Source organism: Miscanthus floridulus, chromosome 3 (assembly GCF_019320115.1).
Source record: "Miscanthus floridulus cultivar M001 chromosome 3, ASM1932011v1, whole genome shotgun sequence".
In the NCBI taxonomy this organism is placed as follows: Eukaryota; Viridiplantae; Streptophyta; class Magnoliopsida; order Poales; family Poaceae; genus Miscanthus; species Miscanthus floridulus.
In genome coordinates this window covers 21,405,039-21,430,120 of record NC_089582.1, presented here as the reverse complement: position 1 = coordinate 21,430,120, position 25,082 = coordinate 21,405,039, and the positions used below count along the sequence as shown (strand labels likewise).

The 25,082-nt window shown below is 47.6% G+C and overlaps 2 protein-coding genes across 2 annotated transcripts; one reads left to right on the top strand and one right to left on the bottom strand.

Moving 5' to 3' along the window:
• The first annotated feature begins 4,178 nt into the window (after positions 1 to 4,178).
• Positions 4,179 to 9,268, top strand: LOC136545186 (leucine-rich repeat receptor-like serine/threonine-protein kinase At1g17230). The gene is made up of 3 exons (XM_066537231.1): positions 4,179 to 7,993; positions 8,165 to 8,558; positions 8,780 to 9,268. Exons 1-2 carry the CDS (start codon positions 5,038 to 5,040, stop codon positions 8,554 to 8,556), a joined length of 3,348 nt encoding a protein of 1,115 aa, XP_066393328.1. The 5' UTR covers positions 4,179 to 5,037; the 3' UTR covers positions 8,557 to 8,558; positions 8,780 to 9,268.
• Positions 9,269 to 9,829: 561 nt separating this feature from the next.
• On the bottom strand, positions 9,830 to 19,419 carry LOC136545185 (transcription factor PCF6-like). Its single transcript, XM_066537230.1, has 2 exons — positions 17,268 to 19,419; positions 9,830 to 10,364 (listed from the first exon to the last, which is right to left on the bottom strand). Exon 1 carries the CDS (start codon positions 18,659 to 18,661, stop codon positions 17,306 to 17,308), a length of 1,356 nt encoding a protein of 451 aa, XP_066393327.1. The 5' UTR covers positions 18,662 to 19,419; the 3' UTR covers positions 9,830 to 10,364; positions 17,268 to 17,305.
• Between the last annotated feature and the right edge of the window lie 5,663 nt (positions 19,420 to 25,082).

The window sequence follows — 25,082 nt, the reverse complement described above, 5'->3', positions numbered from 1 at the left end:
TGGAGCACCTACGCCGCACTCGCACCAGCACCCTCTGCCGTCGACGTCGCCGTCGCCGCCATCAAGGGTTAGGGTTTGGGGTTGGGGAAGGAACGAGAGCGCGAGAGAGGAGTGCGGGAGCAGTTGGGCCACGAGACAAGGAAAGTGCGGGAGTAGTTGGGCCGCGAGACAAGTAGATGGGCCGATACAATGGTCATGGTGGGTTGACTGGACGGAAACCGCCATCGCGCCGAGTCCAGGGCCAATTTTAAGTGGTTTAGAGAGTTAAGAGACTGCGCGTGTCTGGTTTCGAGTTAGAGGGCTAGAAACAAACTACATCTATAGTTAGAGGGCAAAAAAATAGACTTTTTCCATTTCAATATGAGGCAGAGCCCAGAGGTGATATCTTAATCTACAATTGTTCTTGCATAATTAAATTTTGGATGATTCGATCGGATCACATGAGCATGAGTAGTACTACCTCCGACTTAAAAAATACAACTATGAGTTACGTGTCACATAGAGTGGTTTATATTTAGGATTGATATTCATATTTATGGCACCAAATTAATTTATTATGAAAATACATTTCGTAATTAATCTATTGGTATTTATTTAGTATCATAGATATTGATATTTTTTTATTTATAATTGATCAAACTTAAGGTATTAAAATGTTATTCTGTGTTAGAATTGCATTCTTTCCCAAAAGATGGGGCCTATGCTACATGTACACACGCATGTGAGTTGGGCTCAATGGATGTGATATCGTGATGTAAAATTCGGCTGTCTTTTTCGTGCATCTATAGGGAAATAGCTATAGCTACGGAAAGGAGGTAACTCTACCCGACACGACATGGAAGCTAAGCTAGAGAGCAAGCTATAAGGGCTTTGAAATGACAGGCTATTATTACCTGTTTAAATCAGCCAAAGTTAATTGACAAGTTGCACTTTAAATTATGGACTGCGGCCAACTTCTGTTATCTAGTAGTTTTCAATAGTACAAGTGAACAATCAATAAGCACAGATGTACCGGAAATTTGACCCAAATCATTGGTTTCAAAGGCCAGAGGTTTAAACTTGTGTCTTATATTCTTTCATATGTGATCATGTATATATATTTCTTGCTACATGCTAGGAGAACGATGTACTATGGTTTTTTGTGTTTATTATGATTTTATTCACTATTATACTAAACTTTAAAAGTAAACAGTCGGTTACTTATTGTTTAGTTATTATTTAGTCTATACGGTAGTTGAAACGAGGATAAACAACCGATTAAATAGAACAACGTACCATTATATACTGTTTAGACGATCAGTGATTTTATTTCACACATCCATGCATGATAAATTATGGGGATCACCCCACTTTTCCTAATTAAACTGCTGATAATCTGAGACAAGATTTAGTTTGGTTTTTGAGAATCAGATTGAAGTTATAATAAGTCGGCTGGTAAGTCGGCTCAAGCTGATTTGTTATGAGAGGAAAACACTGTATCATGGCTGATAAATTCAAACGAACAGGGCAATATATATATTTACTATCCTTTGAAATCTCAGCCACCTCTTATTCATACGTGCAACCCCAGTTCATCTCCAACCAACCGGCGGCTGCATAGATCGTCTAACCTTCGCACATGTGCCATGGCTTTGCCACCAGTTTCATCCCAACCCCAACCACCTATTCCTCCCCTCACACCCACCTCAGGTCAAAGTGCACCGAAATTTGAGAAATGGCGCAGATTCACTCAAAAGCATACTTTGAAGTTTAGAAACAATATGTAACGTGGCGTCTGTAGTTCATTCACAGACCCATGTGTATTTTGTCACAAAAGTTGAGACCAAAACCCATTTAAAAAACTGCACAGAATGAAAATTTGGGGTTATATAAATTTAGAAAATTTGACAAACTTTTTTGAAACTTGAAAGCATGCTTTTAATTGAATTTGAACCTATTTTTTTCAAGTAATATATATTTTCACCTGATATGCACCCCACGCCACCGCCTTATTACACTTAGTTAAAGATGCATACATATCATCTATGGTTTGAGAGTAAAATCCAATCATCAATAAAGGATTGTGACCTTCCATCCAAAACATGAACATCGCAGAAGTTTTATTTTTGAGTTAAATGCACCAGAGGTCCATTAACTTGTGAGGAGGTTTCGGTTAGTCCCATCAACTTTCAAAGTGGTTTTTTAGGTCATAAACTTTGTATGCCGTATCACTTAGGTCTATATCCCGCCACGCGGGCTTCTCATGCTGATGTGGCCTGCTGACATGTCCTTCTAAAGCAGCTCTTGGCAATGCATTTTGTCAAACAGCTTGTGGGCGAGCGCCACTGCCTCGGCGCCGAACATCGGATGCACACGGGGTCACCGCGCGCCTGCTGCTCGAAGTACCGGAACGCGTTCACGATGCGGTCCGACGGCGTCGGGTTCCTGCTGCTATTGGACGACCTCGTGCTCTTCTGGTGGGGCTTCAGCACGGACGCGCACGCGGCCGACGAGCTCCGTGAGGTGGAGCACGATGAGCGACATGGGCGAGTCGCGGGAGGAGCCCGACGCCTCCAGCAGGTCGATCAGCGGCGCCGCGTGGTCCTCGCTATAGAGGCAAGTGAGCACGCGGAGGTCGGCGCTGAGCCACGCGTGCTCCAGCGACCGCCGCTTCGCCCGAGCGAACTGCCCCGACGGGTAGTGCTCCACCGTCGCCTTCATGGTGTCGCCCCGGTTGTTGATGGCGACCACCTCCACGATGCCCTGGATGTTGAGCATGAGCGCCAGCATGATGGCGTCCCGGAACGGCATGGTGAAGAAGAGCCCCGCGGCGATGCAGCCGACGAGCTTGCCCGACACGTAGAGCGCCACGAACAGCTCCAGCGCGCACCACTTCTCCAACGCCTCGTACCTGGTGAACTCGACGAGGTCAATGCGGTAGCCAGAGAGCGCCATGTAGCCGGGCAGGAAGGTGGCCTGGTACATGTCCCTGGTCTACGACATGAACGACAGTGGGCCACGCCCGAGCCCCAGCAGCCCCTGCGGCGTCGTTGCTGGTGTCGACGGCCAGGAGCAGCTGCTGCCGCGCCCGACACGATGGGCGCGTACGCGCGGGCGCGACCACGCGCCCCCAGCGAGTCTAGGTACAACAGCTGCGGCGCGTCATGCTACGCCTGGTCCACCAGGAACCCCTCCCACGACGGCGCTGCCGTCCTAGGGCCCAGCGGTGAGCAGGGACCGAACGCGTGCGACACCTGCAGCGTGTTCCTGGCGTTCGGCGGCGTCGCGGGGCACGACGAGCTCGAGCTCGAGTGCGACGTGGTCGCGCCGCCCACGACCACCAGCAGCAGAAGCACTGACAGCATCCTAGCACCGCGTAGGTCGAGGCCGCGACCGGACCTCCACGGCGTCCAGCGGCCGCAGCCGGAGCTCCGTCGGGCGCCGCGGCCATGGCCAGGCAGCTGATGGTCCGTACGTGCTATGGATAACCACGTTCTCCTCCGGTAGCGTCACCTTCATGCCGTCGAACAGCAGCGTCACGGGCGGCCACGCCACGACGGTGGTGTTGAAGCACATGTCGAACCCTCCCAGCGAGGACACGGGCGCGCCGACGCGGCGTCGGACCCCTGCTGAGGCTGGGCGCAGTGCGCTCGCTGGTCCACCTCGACGTGAGCGGCAACGCGCTGTCGGGCTCGCTGTTCGGCGCGCTGGGGACGCTGTCGCCGTCGCCCACAAGCTGTTTGACAAAATGCATTGCCAAGAGCTGCTTTAGGAGGACACGTCAGCAGGCCACGTTAGCATGAGAAGCCCGCGTGACGAGATATGGACCTAAGTGATACGGCATACAAAGTTTATGGACCCAAAAAGCCACTTTAGAAGTTGATGGACCTAACCGAAATATCCTCGCAAGTTAATGGACCTCTTGTGTATTTAACTCTTTATTTTTCTTCAGGAGAGCTATGCATTTTTGTATTTTTTTTCTCGAATACATAGAAGATTTAGGCATCATTATAACTAAGGTAGAAAAGTTTGACAGTACAAATGATGCGCTTTTCTGGTGAGTGTCCTAACAGGATTACACACTGAACCGTCCTAAGATACCGATTGAAGTTTTGATATTACACCAAAAAAAAAAAAAATAGACGACCGAGGCTACACCAATGCGTGCGTAGGTTCCTACACCAAGGCTGCTACTGGAAGGGTTATGCTCCTACACCAAGGCTTACAAAGTAGTTACGTGACATCTTTGTTTCCTCAAACAACCTCCACATTTTTTCAGTAAAAATCGACACGTTCCCGTGTACGTTAGGTTCCTTTATAAGAAAAAGGGTTTGTTCTATTTGTGAAAAAAACGGTGTTCCAATTTTTTTTCACTCGCCATAGAGATGAGCTTGTTGAATCGAAGAACAAACAACCGAAAAGCGCTGTCGCGAGGCCGCTTTTTTCCTACCTCGACTCGATCACGGATCGCAGAAGCTGGCTCTCGGCGACGAGCAGTCGTAACCCACACGTACGCGCCCGCCGTATACCTCCACGGCTCTTCCTCTCTACGCGCCGGCCCGTACGGCCGTGCCCCCCCACCCGCGTCTCTGACCGTGGGTCCGTCCAGGCGTCCACCACCCCCGTCCGGCGGCCCCTGCTCGACGAAATGCCAGCGCTTCCGGTCAATGGCGCCCGTCGCCCGCGCTGTTGACCGGGCGCGCGCCTGTCCTGTCCTCCACAGTGCTCGCCCCCATAAAGCTCCTTGATCCCTTCTCCCTGCCGCCCCCCACAGTGCCACTCACTCGCGGCCGCCACCACCACCACCACCACGCCGCCCTGTTGCGCGACCAGTGTCACCCACCTCGCCCCGCCCACGCATGCCGCGCTGTCCGTCCTCCTAGTGGCTACTGGTACTGGGTGGTGGGGGGAGGGGACGGACGAGACGACGGCTTCCTCGGCTGCCGCTACCTCTGTCCTGTCTATCCATGGCACTCTGCTCCTCGCCTCTGTCATAGTTCTGCGCCTCTCGCTCCAGCTGCTGGGCCGGGTTCCGCTTCTTGCCGCGTTTTACTTAGGATGCACGCGGCGGCGGCCGCAATGGCGTCCTTGCTCCCGGCGGCGGTCCTCCTCTTGGCTCTTCTCAATCTCAACTCGGCTGCGGCGGATGCGGAGGGTGCCGCGGCGGCGCTGCTGGAGTTCAAGGGCGCGCTGGAGGACGTGGACGGCCGCCTCTCGACCTGGGGCGCCGCGGGGGCGGGCGCGGGCGCGGGCGTGGACCCGTGCGGGTGGGCCGGCATTGCCTGCTCCGCGGCCGGCGACGTGACCGGCGTCACGCTCCACGGCCTCAACCTGCACGGCGGCCTCTCCGCCGCCGTCTGCGCGCTCCCGCGCCTTGCCGTCCTCAACGTCTCCAAGAACGCGCTCAGGGGGCCCATCCCGCCGGGCCTCGCCGCCTGCGCCGTGCTCGAGGTCCTCGACCTCAGCACCAACGCGCTCCACGGCGGCGTCCCGCCGGACCTCTGCGCGCTCCCCGCGCTCCGCCGCCTCTTCCTCAGCGAGAACCTGCTGTTCGGCGACATCCCGCCCGCCATCGGCAACCTCACCGCGCTCGAGGAGCTCGAAATCTACAGCAACAACCTCACCGGGAGGATCCCGACCTCCGTCTCCGCGCTCCAGCGGCTGCGCGTCATCCGCGCCGGGCTCAACCAGCTCTCCGGCCCCATCCCCGTCGACCTCACCGAGTGCGCCAGCCTCGAGGTGCTCGGCCTCGCGCAGAACAACCTCGCCGGGGAGCTTCCGAGGGAGCTCTCCCGCCTCAAGAACCTCACCACATTGATCCTCTGGCAGAACTACCTCTCTGGCGGGGTGCCGCCGGAGCTCGGCGACTGCACCAACCTCCAGATGCTCGCCCTCAACGACAACGCCTTCACCGGCGGCGTGCCCAGGGAGCTCGCGGCGCTGCCGTCGCTCTTAAAGCTCTACATTTACCGGAACCAGCTCGACGGCACCATCCCGCCGGAGCTGGGAAACCTGCAGAGTGTCCTGGAGATTGACCTCTCGGAGAACAAGCTCACTGGCGTCATTCCCGCCGAGCTAGGCCGGATATCCACGCTCCGGCTACTCTACCTCTTCGAGAACCATCTGCAAGGTACCATGCCACCGGAGCTCGGCCAGCTGAGCAGCATAAGAAGGATCGACCTGTCTATCAACAACCTCACCGGCACAATTCCGACGGTGTTTCAGAACCTGAGTGCCTTGGAGTACTTGGAACTCTCTGACAACCAACTCCATGGTGTCATCCCTCCATTGTTGGGAGCCAACAGCAACCTTTCAGTGCTCGACTTGTCAGACAACCAACTGACCGGGAGCATCCCTCCTCACCTCTGCAAGTACCAGAAGCTCATTTTCTTGAGCCTCGGATCGAACCACCTCATCGGCAACATCCCTCAAGGTGTGAAGACTTGCAGGACTCTGACGCAGCTCCGGTTGGGGGGAAACATGCTGACCGGGAGCCTCCCCATCGAACTGTCGCTGCTACAGAACTTAACATCGCTTGAAATGAACCAGAACCGGTTCTCTGGGCCGATACCACCTGAGATCGGCAAGTTCAGGAGCATCGAGCGGTTAATTCTGTTCAACAACTTCTTTGTCGGACAGATCCCTGCTGCCATTGGCAACCTGACGGAGCTTGTTGCCTTCAACATTTCATCGAACCAGCTCACGGGACCAATTCCCTCGGAGCTAGCCAATTGTAAAAAGCTTCAAAGGCTTGACCTTAGTAGAAACTCACTCACTGGAGTGATTCCTACAGAGATTGGTGGGCTGGGAAACCTGGAGCTGCTCAAGTTGTCTGACAACAGTCTGAATGGAACCATTCCAAGCAGTTTTGGAGGCCTTTCAAGGCTCATAGAACTGGAGATGGGAGGCAACTGTCTGTCTGGTCAGGTCCCGGTTGAGCTTGGTCAGCTTGCTGCCCTTCAGATTGCTCTAAATGTCAGTCACAACATGCTGTCTGGTGAGATACCGACGCAGCTAGGGAATTTGCACATGCTGCAGTACCTGTACTTGGACAACAATGAGCTTGAAGGTCAAGTTCCTTCCTCATTCAGTGACCTTTCGAGCCTGTTGGAGTGCAACCTGTCTTACAACAATCTTGTTGGGTCGCTTCCCAGCACCCCTCTGTTCGAGCACTTGGACAGCAGCAACTTCCTTGGGAACAATGGCCTTTGTGGTATCAAAGGGAAAGCATGTCCAGGTTCATCAGCATCATCTTATTCAAGCAAGGAAGCAGCAGCACAGAAGAAGCGCTTTCTCAGGGAGAAGATAATCAGCATCACCTCCATTGTCATTGCTTTGGTTTCATTGGTGCTGATCGCAGTCGTTTGCTGGGCCTTAAGAGCCAAGATACCAGAGCTTGTATCAAGTGAAGAGCGCAAGACTGGGTTTTCTGGTCCCCACTACTGCTTGAAGGAACGGGTGACCTATCAGGAGCTTATGAAAGCAACCGAGGACTTTTCAGAGAGTGCTGTGATTGGAAGAGGTGCTTGTGGCACAGTTTACAAGGCTGTGATGCCTGATGGCCGGAAAATCGCAGTCAAGAAGTTGAAGGCCCAAGGAGAAGGTTCGAACATTGACAGAAGCTTCCGAGCTGAGATAACTACACTTGGAAATGTCAGGCACCGCAACATTGTCAAGCTCTATGGCTTCTGCTCCCATCAGGACTCAAATCTTATCCTGTATGAGTACATGGCAAATGGTAGCCTGGGAGAATTGCTTCATGGCAGCAAGGATGCCTATCTACTGGACTGGGACACGCGTTACCGGATTGCTCTGGGTGCTGCTGAAGGTTTGCGGTATCTTCACAGCGACTGCAAGCCGCAGGTCATTCACCGTGATATCAAATCGAACAACATATTGCTTGATGAGATGATGGAGGCTCATGTGGGGGACTTTGGTTTGGCCAAACTTATTGACATTTCCAACTCTAGATCAATGTCTGCTGTTGCTGGTTCATATGGCTACATTGCTCCAGGTTAGATCTGTTACTAAACCACTGTGTTAGGAGTTCTGCGTAGACTCCGCATTACCTTGCAGTTGCAGCATGCACATATCGTAGTTTACTAAGCTGTTCTTAGCAGCAATAAACAAGTTTATTAAGCAATGTCTATGGCTACTAATCATGTGTGTGTTTTATCCTGTGCAGAGTACGCCTTTACCATGAAGGTCACTGAGAAGTGTGATGTTTATAGTTTTGGGGTAGTTTTGTTGGAACTACTGACTGGGCAATCTCCAATTCAGCCTCTTGAGAAAGGAGGAGATCTAGTGAATTTGGTGAGGCGGATGATGAACAAAATGATGCCAAATACAGAAGTGTTTGACAGCAGACTGGACCTGAGCTCGAGGAGAGTCGTGGAAGAAATGTCTCTGGTGCTAAAAATTGCATTGTTCTGCACCAATGAGTCGCCATTCGATAGGCCTAGCATGAGAGAAGTCATTTCCATGCTCATCGACGCTAGAGCGTCCTCCTATGACTCATTCTCGTCACCAGCATCCGAGGCACATATAGAATATGATTCATCATCCCCAAAAATTTAGAGGTGAGGTCAAGTAACAGTTTCCTTTTGTTAAGGAGTGCTGAAATCAAGTGACATCTGAAATTAGACATCTGATAGCTTCTACGTTGTTCAGGAAATAAATGAACTAGTAGTATAACTATTGGCCAGTTTTAAGCCAGTAATCAGAAGAAAATAGTGTTTTTTGTTCCTTACTACCTTACAAAAACCTTGCTCTCCAGTTAATTGTTTCCCTTGTTTGGCAGGCCAGCATCATCAATCTATTTTACTAGCCATGCATCAAGGGAGCATCCATAGATTAACCGAGTTCGTAGCTGAAGACCATTCTAGTCTGAAATCTTGAGTTCCAAGAAGTTGTTGGCTATAGCCTGACTCCAAATGGAAAAGAGATCCGTCTTTCTGACCAAGACTAACCACCCGTTGAAGGCTAGAAGCATTTGAAGTGAAGTTATTCACTCCTACCTCAGCTAGTGCTCTTTCAATGGAGGCAGACACCTTTGAGTGTTCCTTTTCTGAAACACTCAGCTAGGCTGAGACGTTCACTTTAGCAGAACATACAGATTCAACTATCGCTAGCTTTAACATTGTACATACTATAGTGCGGCTACTATAAATAATGACAGATTAATCTCTGGACTATTTTTTGTTTCTTTTTTACTTGTTACTAACTGTAATAGTAACATGATAAAAAGTGAATTACCGTGCTCGGAAAAGGCTGCAGCTTGAGCCTACTCCAGTTCCAAACAGTACATGCCTTGACCATCCTTCACATCTGTTGGGTTTGACTTAGTGTCCTGCAACCTGCAAAGCATGTCATCAAAGGCACACAGAATTAGGTAGTACTCCTGCAAGCTCTTTGATAAAAGCGCGCCGATCCAGTGACCCGTGCTGCCACGCCTCTAAAGGCTGGCTAGAACGCACCAGCTGCTTTATCTGACTGCCACAGCCTACAGCAAACCACACCTAACAAGATACTGTTCACTGTAAATTCCACTGCTTTCAAATAGCTTTGGGTCTTGTCGAAGACACGTCTAAACTTACATCTGTCAAATTCTGGCGTGAAATAACTGATTAATTCAGAACCTCCATCAGTTCCTCACATGCTGCTCAAATTGATGGATTGCAATTGCAAGGCACTAAGGCAGAGACTGTACTCTGCACTCCTGGGCTGCTGGTACAGAATGCAATCAGTTGAGCAGTTCATTCTGCAGCATATGAACTGCAGCATACGAGCAGTTCATTCTGCAGCATAAGCAGCATGTATCGACCACAAGTTGCTAGCTTTTCACAAATCAGGAAGCAATATGAAACAATCACTGCAAAACCAGAAAATAAATTTACATCTGAGACTCCCATTATGCCAGTATTCAGCACACACAACAGGGGCACAAACATGCCCACATATGACTTCATTTCATGCACTCGAGTCTTCTCGCTTATCGTACAACACACAACCGAGAACCATAAAAATGGCAGGGATAACTGATCCCTGAAACTCGAAAGAGCCGATCAAGGGGGCCGAATCGAATCCATCCGTTGGCGAAGTTAAGAATGGGAATGATTACAATGCCTTTCTGACAGGGCACTCTGGCAAATCATGCTCCGAAAATCTCACCTCCAGGGAAATGAATACAGCAGCAGGCGGAAAAAGAAGTGCAGAAGGTTGTCAGGGTAAGGACGATGAGGTTCTCCAGTGATGACCAGAGTAGATGTCTGAAGGATGATCTGCTTCCAAGAATTCGAGGAATCATCCCCAACGCACTTATGGCAGCTTCAAGCAATGAATGGTGCTTGCAGGGACAGCTTGGAATTATTTGATGCCTTCACATCCTGTAAAATGTCAACAATGATGATTCCGGTCACATAAAAAAAAAGGAAAAGCACGCCTTGTGTTCATTGCTTCAGTTCATGCGATGAACTGGCCAAACCAGTTCAATTATTATTATCAACAAACAATACATGATTAAAATGACTTTCCTGCCACTCAAAATAGTTTGCAAGGCTGACAAACAGGATAGACTGAGCTATGACACTTCATGTATATGACTTCTGACACTATGGTCAGACAGTCAGAATTAATTAGTAGAGCACTTTTTTTTTTCATTCCAGTTCATTTTAGAGAAGAGCACCGAAGCCTTTAGCAGGTCAAATGGCCCATTATATTGCTCACTTGACCAACCCTCCCAAGAAGATTCTGTTAGCATGTCAAACTCAAGCTTAATTTCACCGCTGAATAAAAATTGAGCACAAGAACCCCCTATCTTGAGGTGCATGCAATAGCAGGTCAAACAGACACCGGTGACTTGACTCTATGATTTTTCTATCAGCATGCATAGTCAAATTCAGGCTTCATTTCACTAGTCAGGATCAATATGGAGGATAACGATGGGGTTACAATTCCATGTAGCTTTATATATTATCAATTATGTAAATAAATTTCAGGAGTCCAGAGTGTAGTAAACCACAAGACCTTCAGGCAGAGATTCTAGAAAGTAAATTGTATGTCATACTATGTAAGGCTACAAAATGGAAACACAGGACAGTTGTAGGAAGGCAAAAATACTAGACATTACAATGCATAATGGACAACTTTATTGGCAAGATTGAATCTGATTGCCATAAGAAACTTGGATGCAAAGAATGCAGAGCCATTCAAGATTAACATACTATGAGCTTGTTCAATTAATTTAGGTAAATCCTAGTTTTCTTATTTTGCACAGAACCAGCAACCCCTAAAAGCTAAGGTTGTTATTGTCAATCACTCATAAAGGCTATTCAAATTTAGAAGCCTTGTAAGCCAGCTAAATATTTTGCTTCTGCTGAAGCAGATATAGTTATACTTAAGATCAAAAAAGGAGAAAGAAATCAAAAATATTATTAGTAGGTCGACCAGTAGGCCTTATTTTGGTGATATATGCCAGAACTCGAGGTAGACAAGCCTATATACAACAACAACAACAACAACAACAACAACAACAAAAAGCCTTTAAGTCCCAAACAAGTTGGGGTAGGCTAGAGTTGAAACCCAGCAGAAGCAATCAAGGTTCAGGCACGTGAATAGCTGTTTTCCAAGCACTCCTATCTAAGGCTAAGTCTTTGGGTATATTCCATCCTTTCAAGTCTCCTTTTATTGCCTCTACCCAGGTCAACTTCGGTCTTCCTTTGCCTCTCTTCACGTTACTATCCTGGCTTAGGATTCCACTACGCACCGGTGCCTCTGGAGGTCTCCGTTGGACATGTCCAAGCCATCTCAACCGGTGTTGGACAAGCTTTTCTTCAATTGGTGCTACCCCTAATCTATCACGTATATCATCGTTCCGAACTCGATCCCTTCTTGTATGACCGCAAATCCAACGCAACATACGCATTTCCGCGACACTTATCTGTTGAACATGTCGTCTTTTCGTAGGCCAACATTCTGCACCATACAACATAGCAGGTCTAATCGCCGTCCTATATGTAGGATTTTAATTATTCAAAGTGCTTAGCTTTTATCATAGTCTCCACTTCAAAGCTTTCCAGAAATAAGATGGGGCAACCAAATTCAACGATACCTAGGGCTTGGCAACTTAGCATACTCTAGAATCTCAATGGCATCATTAAAGAAAAACATATATAAGATCTTCAAGGTTCTGCTATTATAAGTGATACCAACAAGATTAATTCAACCTATTCATGATAGCATAACTAATACCTGAGTAGCAGTGTCCTTTATTTAATTTCTCTATTAAATATCTTAATAGGTGCAGTAAATAGAACACTACAGAGCAGAAAACAACAACAGTAAAAAATAGTTCTTCTATAAGTGTTGAGTTTTGACAAGGACACCCTCATCAGAAAAATAAGAAAAAGTGATGATCTTGTATGAATATTAACTATATTTTATTAATGCAAACCCCATAGATAGTAGGACTCTAAAAATATATTATTAAATTTGCAAAAAATAAGAAATATATTATTAAACATTCCGCCTGTATACATTCCTTCCCAAAAAATAACTTAGGAAACTATTAACACAACTATAATACTAACTAATAATAACTGTTAGAGCATCTCCAACAGATTACCTATCCTTCATCTCTTAAAAGTCTATAGATGATCTCCTATTAATGGTAGTGTAGCCTTTTCTTCTTCTCCAACATATTACCAATATCTTTTTAAGTGGATATGGGAGAGGGGGTGGATCTCCTACATTTGAGGGAGAGGAGGTGGATTTTGAGTAATTAATTACTTAACATTTAGGTATTGAGGATAGGATGAGTAATTTGTTGGTGCAACCATAATTCCTTATATTGCTTTTTTTTGTATTGGGGATGAGATAAGTAATCTGTTGAAGATGCTCTTAGGTGCAGCAAGTAATCCTGTGCAACTGCCCAATCCTTTTGCTTTTGAATTATTTATATGCTTTTCTTGTCAAAGAGAAGAACACAAAACAATTGTCCTTGTTTCTTAATTTTGGAAATGACAAAGGACCTATCTAGTTCAGGAAAACTAGTCATTTTGAAACATTTGAACTACTTTATGCATGTGTTAGCTAAAAAATAAAGAATACTCACACGTGTTATGGGGGTGAAGTCATGGTTTGTGTTAAAAATACGAAATACATTGTATGAAATATCTTTCAATATGCAATAGAACAGTCATGGTTCTTACATATTTCGTGCAAGTTTCATAACTAAAGACTAGCATTTGTAGTTCACCCAGAAAATACTTGATGGTAATCAAGTCTTGACAATAGTGAAAGAAGATCATGGTGAACTGTTCATCCTTCAATGGAGACAGGTGTCTCGTTTTGTTAGAAAGACTGCTACAATAAAGATGCATATCTAGGCTTTAGATGCCATCCTATGACGTAGCGTCTAATCACCACCTAGTGGCTAGTGCCTAGCCTAGCGCTTTTTATCTCAATATGGCATTTTCTTGAGCAAATAAACCATAGTTATATATGCAGACTCCCAAGACAAGACTAACACAACAATACCTTGTTTTTTTTGTGAAAGGTTACAATACCTAGTTTTTCAGAACATCAATAAATATATAAGGAAAATTTCCATATAATATATGTGTTGACATTTTATTGGTTTTTTTCAGGACAACAAACGTATGAGGAAGGGAATACTCTTGATTTGTTTTCATTGGAAACAACTTACCATCCCCACTTACACTGTTGATACAACAGTCAATCAGAAATTCAGAACATAAATTGCATATGCCCCTTGTGGTCCATCTCTATTATTGGGGACAGGGACTTAGCCAACAATTTCTAAACTCAGACTGGTAGATGAAACTCCAATAGCCATGCACCAAAAGCGATCATATGAGAAATAAAATGCTTCACTTGAGGTATGAAATGTTGTATTCTTTAGCAAGTACCAAATATATGCTTTAGACCCTGTAATCTTAACATGGTCACATTATGTTTTTCAAGTTTGAGCCAGAAAGATTCTAGCTCTGTTCTCTGTCGAAGTGTATTTGGTAAATAAATGAGATTCATGATGTAATAGAAGATTGTGATGGTCATTTTACAGATACTGAGAGAAAAGGAGAAATATACTGTAATCTCTCAAATAATAACATGCCTTTTTGGAGGTAAATATTAAATTATCTATTTGAAATACATTTTTCCAGGGGCTAACAAGTGACATACTCACATACCCATTTTGAACTACATTGCATTTATCTTCTGTAAGAAGATGAGCCACTTGGATTCTTACCACAGCAAACATTGGGCTTCCCAAATTTGCCATTGGACCCACAATTCATAAATTGATGTACCCATTTGTCATTCACTCCAGTGGCATCATAACCATGGGGGCAATATTTGCAGTGGCACAGGTAAAGTGTGTGGTTTTAACGAAACAAGCAGCTTATTTGATTGGAAATCACAACTTTGCCCAAAGACCAAACATGCCAAAAATCATAGTTTCTTCCCTTTAAAAAAAAGGGCGTACCCAGTGCAGAGTGCTCCTGCTCTGTGCGGGGTCTGGGGAAGGATGTCAGCAATGTTTTCAAGTCGTCCAATTAATGACGATTACTCGTCCTAATCGGTCCCTGGTGTTCGATTAGGAGGTCCGACTCGATTAGCTCGACCAGAAAGCTGGTCGTCCGATTAGTCGACGAGAAATCGCGATTAGTCGTCCGACTAGGACACGGATGACCAGTTTGGTTACTCTGTTTTTGGGCCTATTTAATTGGGCAGACATGTGGGCTACTGGGCTTGCAGTTTGGCCTGTTAGGGTTAGAATGTTTAGCAAAAAGGATTGTTAGCCTTTGTTGCGCTGCATCTGGATGCGAGCGTAGTTGGAGTGAATTTTCTGTTGTAAGTGCTAGTGTACTGTTGCTGAGTAATTAAGTATGGTAGTAATATTGATATGTGATTCTGCATTATATTTTGTGTAGGTCCATACAAAAAAGAGAAACCGATTAGAGCACCAAAGGTTACATAAGTAGGTATATGTCAGTTACAACCGCAAGATGGAAAACAGATTTAAAAAAATTAGAGAGCTAGGTTCCAAAGGAAAGAGATGCAATCCACTCTTGCTTGATGAATTTCATTGGGAAAATGAATGGGTCAATGAAAATTGTGAACCAGAACCAATTCAGGAAGGTGGTGGCGATGCTATGACTTGGGCTGTTGTGGATGAGGCTATTGGTGCAACTCAGGGTCTAGAGGGACGTAACTTGCCTAGGGCTGCTGCTACTCGTGCTGCTGCTGCTGCCCCTGTGAGGCGTACTTATGCTAGGAACAGGAAGCGTCCAAGGAACACAGTGACTCAAGATATTGATGAAGTTGATGATGAAGACCAAGATCAGCATGTAGATTCAGCAATAGCAATGGAGGAGGATGAAGAATCTGCACCAACTGAAACTGGAGATGGACCAACTAGAGATGGAGATGGAGGCTTCAATTTTAATGTTGATTTGCTTAATTAGATGGCTAGTTGCCTACTTTTGTTGGACTGTCAAATGTCAATGTTTGTGACTCTGTGTTGAACACTTTAGCTTATGTGTACTAAACTTGTTTGGTTATGTAATATGTTGGCTGTGTGGCTGCTATGGTCTGCTATGTGCTAACTGCAAAATGCTATTATTTGCTACTACAGTAATGCTTGCTAATGCAGCAATGCTGCTGTGAGCTGTGTCAAGATCTAAGACTACATTAGTATTGCTAATTATGGTCTTCTTTGGTATTTTAGGCTTCCAGCAGCAAGTCAGCAAAGAAATGGAGTTTGGGACAGGAGTATGGACCTCTGGACATGTCAGAAAAGAGAAGAAAACAACTCCCACAAGTAAATCACCAACTAAACACTAATGTAGTCTTGATGCTTGCTTTATTGTGTATACTATATAGTATATATAGGTATATATATAGTAGGTATATATGTCCTGATATATAGGACGACCAGGGGTCGACTAGGCTCGACTAATTGGCCTGGTCGACGACTAATCGCGATTAGTCTCCTGGTCGGTCCCATGACGACTAGGTTCGACTAGACGACTTGAAAACATTGGATGTTAGTGGCAAGCCTTACCCTCGCCTGTGCAATGCGAGGAGACCGCGACTCGAACCCGGGACCTTCCGGTCACATGCGGTATTCAAAAAGAAAAATCATAGCATTTTACAACATGAATTAGAGTTCATTTTTAGCTAAGCTTTGTAGCATATTTACTCAGACCTTGCACAAATCTTGCACTGCTTCCGAAGAACATAGTGAAGGAACAGGTCAGTTATGACATCACCTCTATCTGAATCTTGAAAGGGTCTTTTGAAAACTATGTTAGCCTGTATGACGATGATAGCTAGGTGTTTAAATTGTTTCAAAGATACTTCAGGATAGAGTTATGCAGTTGCATAGGTAGCCACTAAGGAACTTAGATTTTTGAAATGCACAACTTTCAACGTTGTTCTGAGAAGTACAGCAAAAAACACCAAGCGCCATAACAGGATTACTCTCTGAATGCTTAGATTTTCAATCATAAAGTTTGTTTCGGAGAACAGCTGTTGTTATAATTTTTAGTAGATGCTGACAAAGAAGAAAACATGGAAAAGCAAATGTTCAACTATGCCACTGACTTGTATCTGAACCAAGAAAAAGACCATTTGGAGATGTGTTTAGATCGGCCTGTTAGCTGATTAGTTTCTGGGCTGATAAGCCCGGCTAACGCTGGTTTGTTGTGAGAGGAAAATACTGTTGGCTGGTTGATAAGCCCTGGCTGAAACCAACGAGCGAACAGGCTGAATATGACATTGCTATGTTGGTATTTTTTATTTATACAGTGTCTCCTGTTTATGCATTTTATCATAGATTCATAGTACAACAGATCCTTTTCATGCAATACTACTACAACGTAGCCTGGGCTTACTACAAATTAAGGCATTAAAAATCCAGTGCCGGGCAAACAGAAACCATGTGATTGGCCTGTCTCCTATGAAATAGCTGATGGGTGGAACAGAACACCAAACCAGATCCCTCTCCAGTGAGTAGTGAAATGACACCTGTTCTAATTTGTAAAGCTGGGCCGAATGCTCCCACAAAAGCCTTGACACTCGTCAATTGCCAAGAACCAGCCGAGAGTTTTATGGGATTTGGGGACACAAGGCACCTCGAGTTCCACCAAAAGGGAGCGATAATCATAACAAATTGGCAAACGGCAGGCATCGTAGCCTTAAATTAAGGCCCCAACGCACAAGCATCCAAAAAGCAAAGAAAGGTTGAGAGTTGATGAGCTTACCGTCCAGATAGCACTGCACTGCGCTGGGCAGGTGTCGATCAGTTCTTGCCCTTCTCCTTCATGTCTGCGTGCTGAAACCCGTTCCAGAGCTGGAACGCGGCGAATTGGCCCTCGGCCGTGGTGGGCGCCGCAGCGGCAGCGGCGGGCGGGCTGAACAGGAAGGGTATGTTGGGAGCGTCCAGCGGAGTAGACAGCCTCTGGAGCTGTTGGTGGTGGTGGTGGTGGCCGGAGATGTGCGGCTGCGAATTGGACTGAAGGGTCCCCCTACTGTTGACACCCACAAGACCCGAGGACATCGAGAAGTTGAGGTTGTATTCTATGGCGGGAGCCGACGCCGGCGCCGGCGCCGCGTGGACAGGCATGAAATGGTCCTGCAAGAACGAGTAGTGCGTCATCTCAGCGTGCGGCTCGCCGCTGCCAGAGGCGACGGTGACGGCACCACTGGCCAAGCCGAAGTGCTGCGCCGCCGGGGCCATGGCGATGGACGCAATGTTGCTGAGGTGGGGAGCGGGGGAGGCGAAGGCGTGCGCCATCACGTGTCCCCCGCCCTTCCGGGGCTGCGCGAACCCGATGTAGTCGGCGGTGGCGGAGACAGTCGTCGGCTGCCCCCAGGACACCGACGACTGCTGGTGGTGCTTGTGTTCGGCGGGCGCGGCGGCGCTGGCCGCGGCCATCCCCGTGAGCAGCTCGGTGAAGGACGCCGCCTGCGCCGAGGTGGTAGCCGCGGCGCGCCTGGCGGTGCCGTCGCTGGCGTTGGCGTTGGCGGCGGTGTCCTTGTCCCTGGCAACGGCGCTCCGCTCCCTGGCGCGCTCCCGTGCCTTGACCCGGCTCTCGGAGCGGGAGAGCGAGAGCACCGAGCCCTTGCTGGTCTCCGACGTGCTACTGCATCCGGACCCCGTGAGCTGCTGCTGCTGCTGGTGTTCGTCGTCGTCACCACCGACAGGCGGAGCGTGGTGGTGGTCCTTGGCGGCAGAGGCCGGGTGCGCGGGGAACCCCGCGGCGGCGTCGAGGGAAGGGAGCTTGTCGATGGCGTCGGCGGCGGCCCTGATGAGCCACTCGATGGCCTTGCTGGGCTGGTCGTACCCGAGGCGGTCCTGCAGGTCGTAGAACTGGATGGCGGTGGCGACGGAGAGGCGGACGCGGCGGTCCCGGATGCCCTTCGCCGTGTACACCTTGCTGTGGCGGTCCTTGCCGCCGGACGCCCGCGAGACGCGGTAGATCCGCGAGGCCGGGTGCTGCTGCGCCCACGGCGCCGCGGCGGAACCCGTGGGCGGCGGCACGGTTGCCACCGCGCGGCGCTTCGCCTCCGGCTCCGCGTCCGCGCCCGCGCCTTTCGCCCGGCCCCGCTTTCCCCCCGCGGCGCCGCCGGCGCAGCCCACGGTTTGTACCTCCATCGTGACGGCGGTGGCCGCGGACCCTTACCACGTCCCCCCGGCCGGCGCGCCCCGCATTGCCGCCCGCGGCGGCGGTGGCTTCCCACCTGGACGACGGGCGCAATTCCGAGGCCGCGTGCTCGGCGGCGGCGGCGCTAGCGAGTGGTGGTGGTGGCAGTGAGAATGAGGGAGCGCGCGGGACGGGACGAGAGCGAGCGATCGGCGCGGCGGTGGTGGGGGACCGTCGTCAGATCTGGCGCGGCGAGGGCGGCGGGCGATCGGGCCTGTGGTTCGGCGGCGGGGCGGGGGCGGACGGACGGACGGACTCGGGAGGCGAGGTTTTTGGGGGCGCGGGACTGCGGGAGGGAGTGGAGGACTGGCTGACTGACCGACTGCCGCCAGCGATGGTGGTGGTGGCGACTAGTGATGACTGACAGGAAAGGCGAGGCGAGATTTTATGAGGGCCGGGCGGGACGGAGGAAAAGGGGAGCTGGGCTGGGCAGCGGTGCGCGGCACGAGGCGAGGCGGCAGGCTAGTAGGCTATAGTACTGTGGAGGGGAAGGCGTGGCCTGCTGCCGCCTGCCGGTTCGGCAATGGGCAATGGCCACCGGGAACCGGCCGCGCCCGCCGCCCGGGCCGGCGGCTGATCTCTACTACTACAGTACTACCCAGGGCCGGCCACGCCCCCACTGGGACTCTGGGAGACGTGCGCCCGTGCCGGGCGAATAGGGGATGGGGTTCCGTTCGCCGCCGCCGCCGCCGCCGCCACCGCCACCGCCCCGCGGCGATGGCGATCTGATCTGACGGCTGATGCGATGCGTTCGGCGCTGTCCAGCCGTGTGTGTGCCTGGCGGGGCGGATGTGTGATGCGATGCGATGCGATGTGATGTCGGCACTCGGGGGAGATTTCCGTGCGTTTGGCCTCAGCACCTTCGTTTCGTTTGAATTTGATAATTATTATTGAATCATGACTTAACTAGGCTTAAAAGATTTATATCGTAATTTATAATTAAACTGTGTAATTAGTTATTTTTTATCTACATTTAATACTCCGTATGTGTCCAAAAATTTGATGTGATCACTTTCGTTTCATTTGTATTTGATAATTATTGTTCAATCATGACTTAACTAGGCTCAAAAGATTCATCTCGTAATTTATAATCAAACTGTGTAATTAGTTATTTTTTTTATCTACATTTAATATTTTATACATGTGTCCAAAACTTTGATATGATAAAAAGAGAGTGAAAAAACTTCCAGGCCTTTCTTTCACCCGCACCCGGTCGAGGCCGCGCGAACCATCTGTGGGTCGGGTCGGGTCAGGCAGAGACCACATCCATCGCGTTCCCGGTCACACGTACGGGGTAGCCCAACAAAAGGCAAGCGACGAGCGATCGCATCCGCACCTCGCTAATGTAGCTGGCTGGCTGGCTAGGCACCTACCGTAGCCCGCGCCGCGTGCCATGCCCCCCCTGCGGGCGCACGGTACGCTCGGCCCCGCGCGTCTGTCTCTCTCCACTCTCCAGGCACGAGACGTTGAATCGAGACAGAGCCATGCGCACCGGAACGGATCAGATATTCAGATTCCGAACCAGCCAGACAGCCACTGTATGCATTACGGGATTGCCGTCGCATGTACGTACGTACGTACGAGCTTCTGGGTACGTCACCCACGTACTGCCACTGCGGCACTGCAAGAAATAAGAGAGAGTAAACTTCGTCCTTAAATTTAGCGGGTGGTGTCACACTGCTCTTTGAACTTTTAAAGTGATATATGTGGGACTCTGAACTTGGCTAACGGTATCATTTCAATCCATAAACTTTCATGATGATCATCATCGGTCCCTAAACTTGACCAGTGATGTCATTTTAGACCCTAAAATTGGTTTTGAGACTCATCCGAGTCCAAATGATATCTAACCCGATCTATACGCTGATGTGGCACACTGATATTTTCAAAAAAAAAATATTTCATAACTTTTCATATAAACACGGATGAAGATAAATTTTATATCAAAATTGTAGCACATTGTAGTTGAAACATTTTGGAATTGAAACTGTTTAGGGTCCCAAAACATTGTTGTAAGATCACATATTTTGAAATTATCAAACAATCTTAGATGTTAACATGGTGTATTTGAAAGTTATAGTTCCCAATACGATGTACAACTTTGTAGTTGAAAAAAAATATTTGAAGTTGTTTCGTGTGCCAAATATGTGTTCTAAGTTTAAAGATTTTGAAATAAAAAAATTTAAAACATATATTTGGGACACAAAATAACTTCAAATAAAAAATTTTCAACTACATAGTTATAGATTGTATTGAGAACTATAACTTTCATATAGACCATGTCAACATCTGAGGTCTTTGTTAATTTTAAATTTCAAAATTTATGAACTTACAACAATATTTGTGACTCTAAACAGTTTCAATTCAAAAACTTTTCAACTACAAAGTTGTAGACCCCGTCGAGAGCTATAAACTTTATCTTCATTTGAGTTTATATGAAAAAGTTATGAATTGTTTTTGAAAAAGTCAGCGAGCCACGTCAATATATACAGTGGGTTAGACCCCATTTATATTCGGATGAGATTTAAAATCAAGTTTAGGGTCTAAAATGACACCATTAGTCACCTTAGAAGTTTGTGGACTAGAATGATACCATTGGTCAAGTTTAGGGATCTACATATATCACTTCGAAAATTGAGGGACCGGGATAACACCAGGGGCCAAGTTACTCAAAGAGAAAAAGAAAAACACTGCATTCAAATGTGCCTACACTTCTACAGTGCCATGAAGCATATCCTCCTTCGGTCGTAGGAAGGCTGGCCCCTCTAGATGCTCCACCATGGATAGTATCTTAAATTCTTAATCAATGTACTCCCTCTGTAGTCTGTCCTGAGGTATAGCATATTTTAATTTGTTCTAATTAACTCATCTAATTCTTGAATAAAATTATAAAGAAATATATAAACTTTACCACATCAAAAAAGTTATAAAAATATACTCCATAATATTTCTAGTGAACCTTACATAACGTCGAAGATATTATTATTCTTTTTCTATAAATTTTGTCAAACTTAAGATGGGTTGACTTAGGACAAATGAAAATACACTATATTTCAGGGCGGAGTGAGTATGTCATGTACATGGACCCCTTAAATCTGAAAAATATTATGAGAATAGATGAGAGAATGGAAATGTGATTCGAACAGGTGAAATCTAAGGGGAAATTTTTTTTGGTAATCCAACCATTAAATTTTGAGAATCTAACTATCCACCTCCATCCTACTATTTGGTGATACTCTGTGTGAAACATTTTCAAATCCAAGGATCCAAACATAAGTCTTTTTTATTCGCTATCTAGATTTTCGAATCACTATCTCTTTATATTTTACCTCTCCAATCATTTCCTAACACACACCACTCATTTCAATACTCTGAAATTAGGAATGTCCATGGGTCCTCAATCTCTAATTCCATGCGGAGAATTCCTCTATCAGGGGACGATGCCTGAGCCAAATCTCCCCCATGAGGATTCAAAAACGGAGAAAAAAATATCTTTGACGGGACTGGCGGAGAAAGGGTTTTTTTCTCCCCACGGATGGGATGAGGTGGCATTCTTTGACACAGAATTCCTGTTGTCATCTCTACCTGAAATATACATCTAATTATGCTAATTTTAACCAATGGTGGTAGAATTAGATAGGGGGAGCAGTGATGTGGGGGGATAGACGTGTATAGGTCTCGTGTTATGCCTAGAATAAGAGGCGACTCGATTCAGTCATGTCGTTGAAAAAACTATATTCAAAATAAGCATACATACTTGCGCTGACAGAGTTTTGATGTAAAAACTAAGGAGAGACCGATATGACATAAAATCTCCTACAACTAAAAAGAACAAAGTGTGGATATTTTTTAATGTGATATTTGTTTTTTTTCCTTCGTCTGTCCACGCCTGCGATCCCACGACATCTCTTTGATATGGCTAAAATAGGAAGTGTGTCATTCTCCTGATTAAATATTGTCTATCATGTGATAGAGGAATCACGGCAAAATATGAAGTACAAAATTATTGTGCTATCCATATACACATTATATGTTTGCATGCACCAGCATACATGGCAACGAGCAAAAGGAAAGACAATTAACACAGAAGGAAAGAGAATTAAGACAAAAGGAACATTTTTGCATTTCTGAGAACCTTGCCAAATCTGCCTACATTTAATTACTTCCCCTCTTTGCATTTGTAAAAGGGACAACTTTTTCCTCCTTTCATTTGGTTTCACGCTCACGTGTTCCATCGCCCTCGCTTGCTGTTTCTTACGTGAACCATAGTTGATGTCATCTGTCTTCCATGGCTCAGCCTCCCAATCCCGAGAGAAGGTCCCTACCTCTCCCTTACTGGAGATCCAGCCTGCTAGAGGATCTCCTCGAGTCCATCGGACAACGTCTCGCGTCAGGCCACGACGAAGCGTCCTTCCGATCCGCTTGCTCCCCATGGCGCGCCGCCGTCCCGTTCGCGACCTTCGGGCCACTCCTGCTGCTCCCGTTCGATTTCGACTCGGACCGCGTCAGCTTCTACTGCATCTCGGAGAAGAAGGTCTTGTCCAAGACGCTGCCCGACGTGCGCGGCAAGGTGGCGTGCGGCTCCTTGTGTGGGTGGCTGGCGCTCATGGACGAGGTGGCATCCGTGACGCTGCTGAATCCATTCGTCGGTGCCCGTGCCCCCCGCGTTGAGCTCCCACCAGTAGGCGAACATGTCGCGGCGGCGTCCTCATCGGAACGCGTGTCTAGGGTCCATGGCCGGTGGGTCCTCCATCCCACCAACGGCTACGGGGACATGAATGCCACAGGCAGAGCCATCAAGCCAGAAGACATGAGGGACGTGTTCTTCTATGAGCTCGTGCTCTCGGCAACGCCTGACGCCGCCGGCCGCGAGTGCGTGGCCATGGCCATGCTTGGGTGCTCCACGGAGGTCGCGTTCTGCCGGGTTGGAGTCGACAGCGCATGGACGCTGCTCGACACCAAACTGGAGTTCTCTGTGGGATCCATCATCCACTGCCAAGACAAGTTCTTGGCGATCGACTGCACTGGAGAAATCTCTATCTGCAACAGCAATGCCACCGGCGCTACTCCAACCGCGACGCTGCTGCCATCGCTGTCGCCACCTACGGGGCTCTACCACCGCAGCTACCTGGAATCAAACGGCGAGCTACACATTTATGGGTGCCATGGTGAGCACGTTCCACGAGACACAAAGCTTCACCTACAGTAGCGCGATCTACAAGTGCAACCTCCACGACCGTACGCCGGAGTGGTCTAGGGTGAGGGACATCGGTGATCAGACATTGTTCGTGTCTAAACATTTCAATAAAAGCTTCGGTGGAACAAGTGTATCCAAGTACAAGGAGAACAAAATCTACATGTCTGAGCCATTGTATTAGGATCCATACAACTTGGTCCATCGACTGGAGATCGTTGATATTGCTACCGGCGCATCCGAAGTGAAGCCCGTCCAGGAAAAGATGCAGGGTTCCGAGGCTCTAAGTTGGATGTGACCCAATCTCTAGAAGCTCTAGAGTTTGTGAGCCTACGACGCCGCGCACTCCGTGACTATGTTAAATTCATAAACTTTGTTTTTAGATTAAATGTCACTTTAATGTTGGTATTTAATTTAACAGTATTATTATCTTATCATGCGATCCGTATGTTTTTAGTATAAATTGTTAGTTATTCCGTAGCAACGCACGAACACGCTACGTAGTAGAAATAAAATAGTCAAATTAGTATTGGTCATGACCCTTAAGAAGGTACGCGTGGCCATGACCCTCTCTGGTCCTAAGGAAGGCCCTGTACAGCGCAGGGGCGCTTATGGGTAGTTAATGATCCATTTTTCACGGTGGAAGGGAATGGGGCACTACTGCCAAAAAAAAAAACGAAACATTTGGCAAAGGGGCTCAGAGGCGGGCGGGCATTTGAACCGTCTCGGTTAATGTCTGGGATTAACCGAAGCGGTCATTTTTATTAACTGAGGCGGTCACAATCAACCGTCTCGTAAAATCGATTTACGGAGGCGGTTAAAAAATAACTGCCTCCTAAAATATATTAACGGAGGCGGGCGGGCATTTGAACCGCCTCGGTTAATATCTGGGATTAACCGATGCGGTTATTTTCATTAACTGAGATGGTCACATTCAACCGCCTCGTAAAATCGATTTACGAAGGTGGTTAAAAAATAATCACCTCCTAAAATATATTAACGAAGGCGAGACGTATAAGAGGTCCACCTCCAAAAATACCCTCATTTTTTGAGGCGGACATCTTATAAGGCCCGTCTCGGTTAATATGGCCGAGCCCACCAGGAAGCCCATTGAGCCTAGAAATCAGGTCACATTATATAATAAAATGAAACCCTAAATCCACTCTCTTCCTCACCTG

Coding starts and splice junctions, on each gene's coding strand:
- LOC136545186 (XM_066537231.1), top strand. CDS start 5,038: ATGCACGCGGCGGCGGCCGCAATGGCGTCCTTGCTCCCGGCGGCGGTC. Junction 7,994..8,164: donor ATATGGCTACATTGCTCCAG/GTTAGATCTGTT, acceptor TATCCTGTGCAG/AGTACGCCTTTACCATGAAG.
- LOC136545185 (XM_066537230.1), bottom strand. CDS start 18,661: ATGGAGGTACAAACCGTGGGCTGCGCCGGCGGCGCCGCGGGGGGAAAG.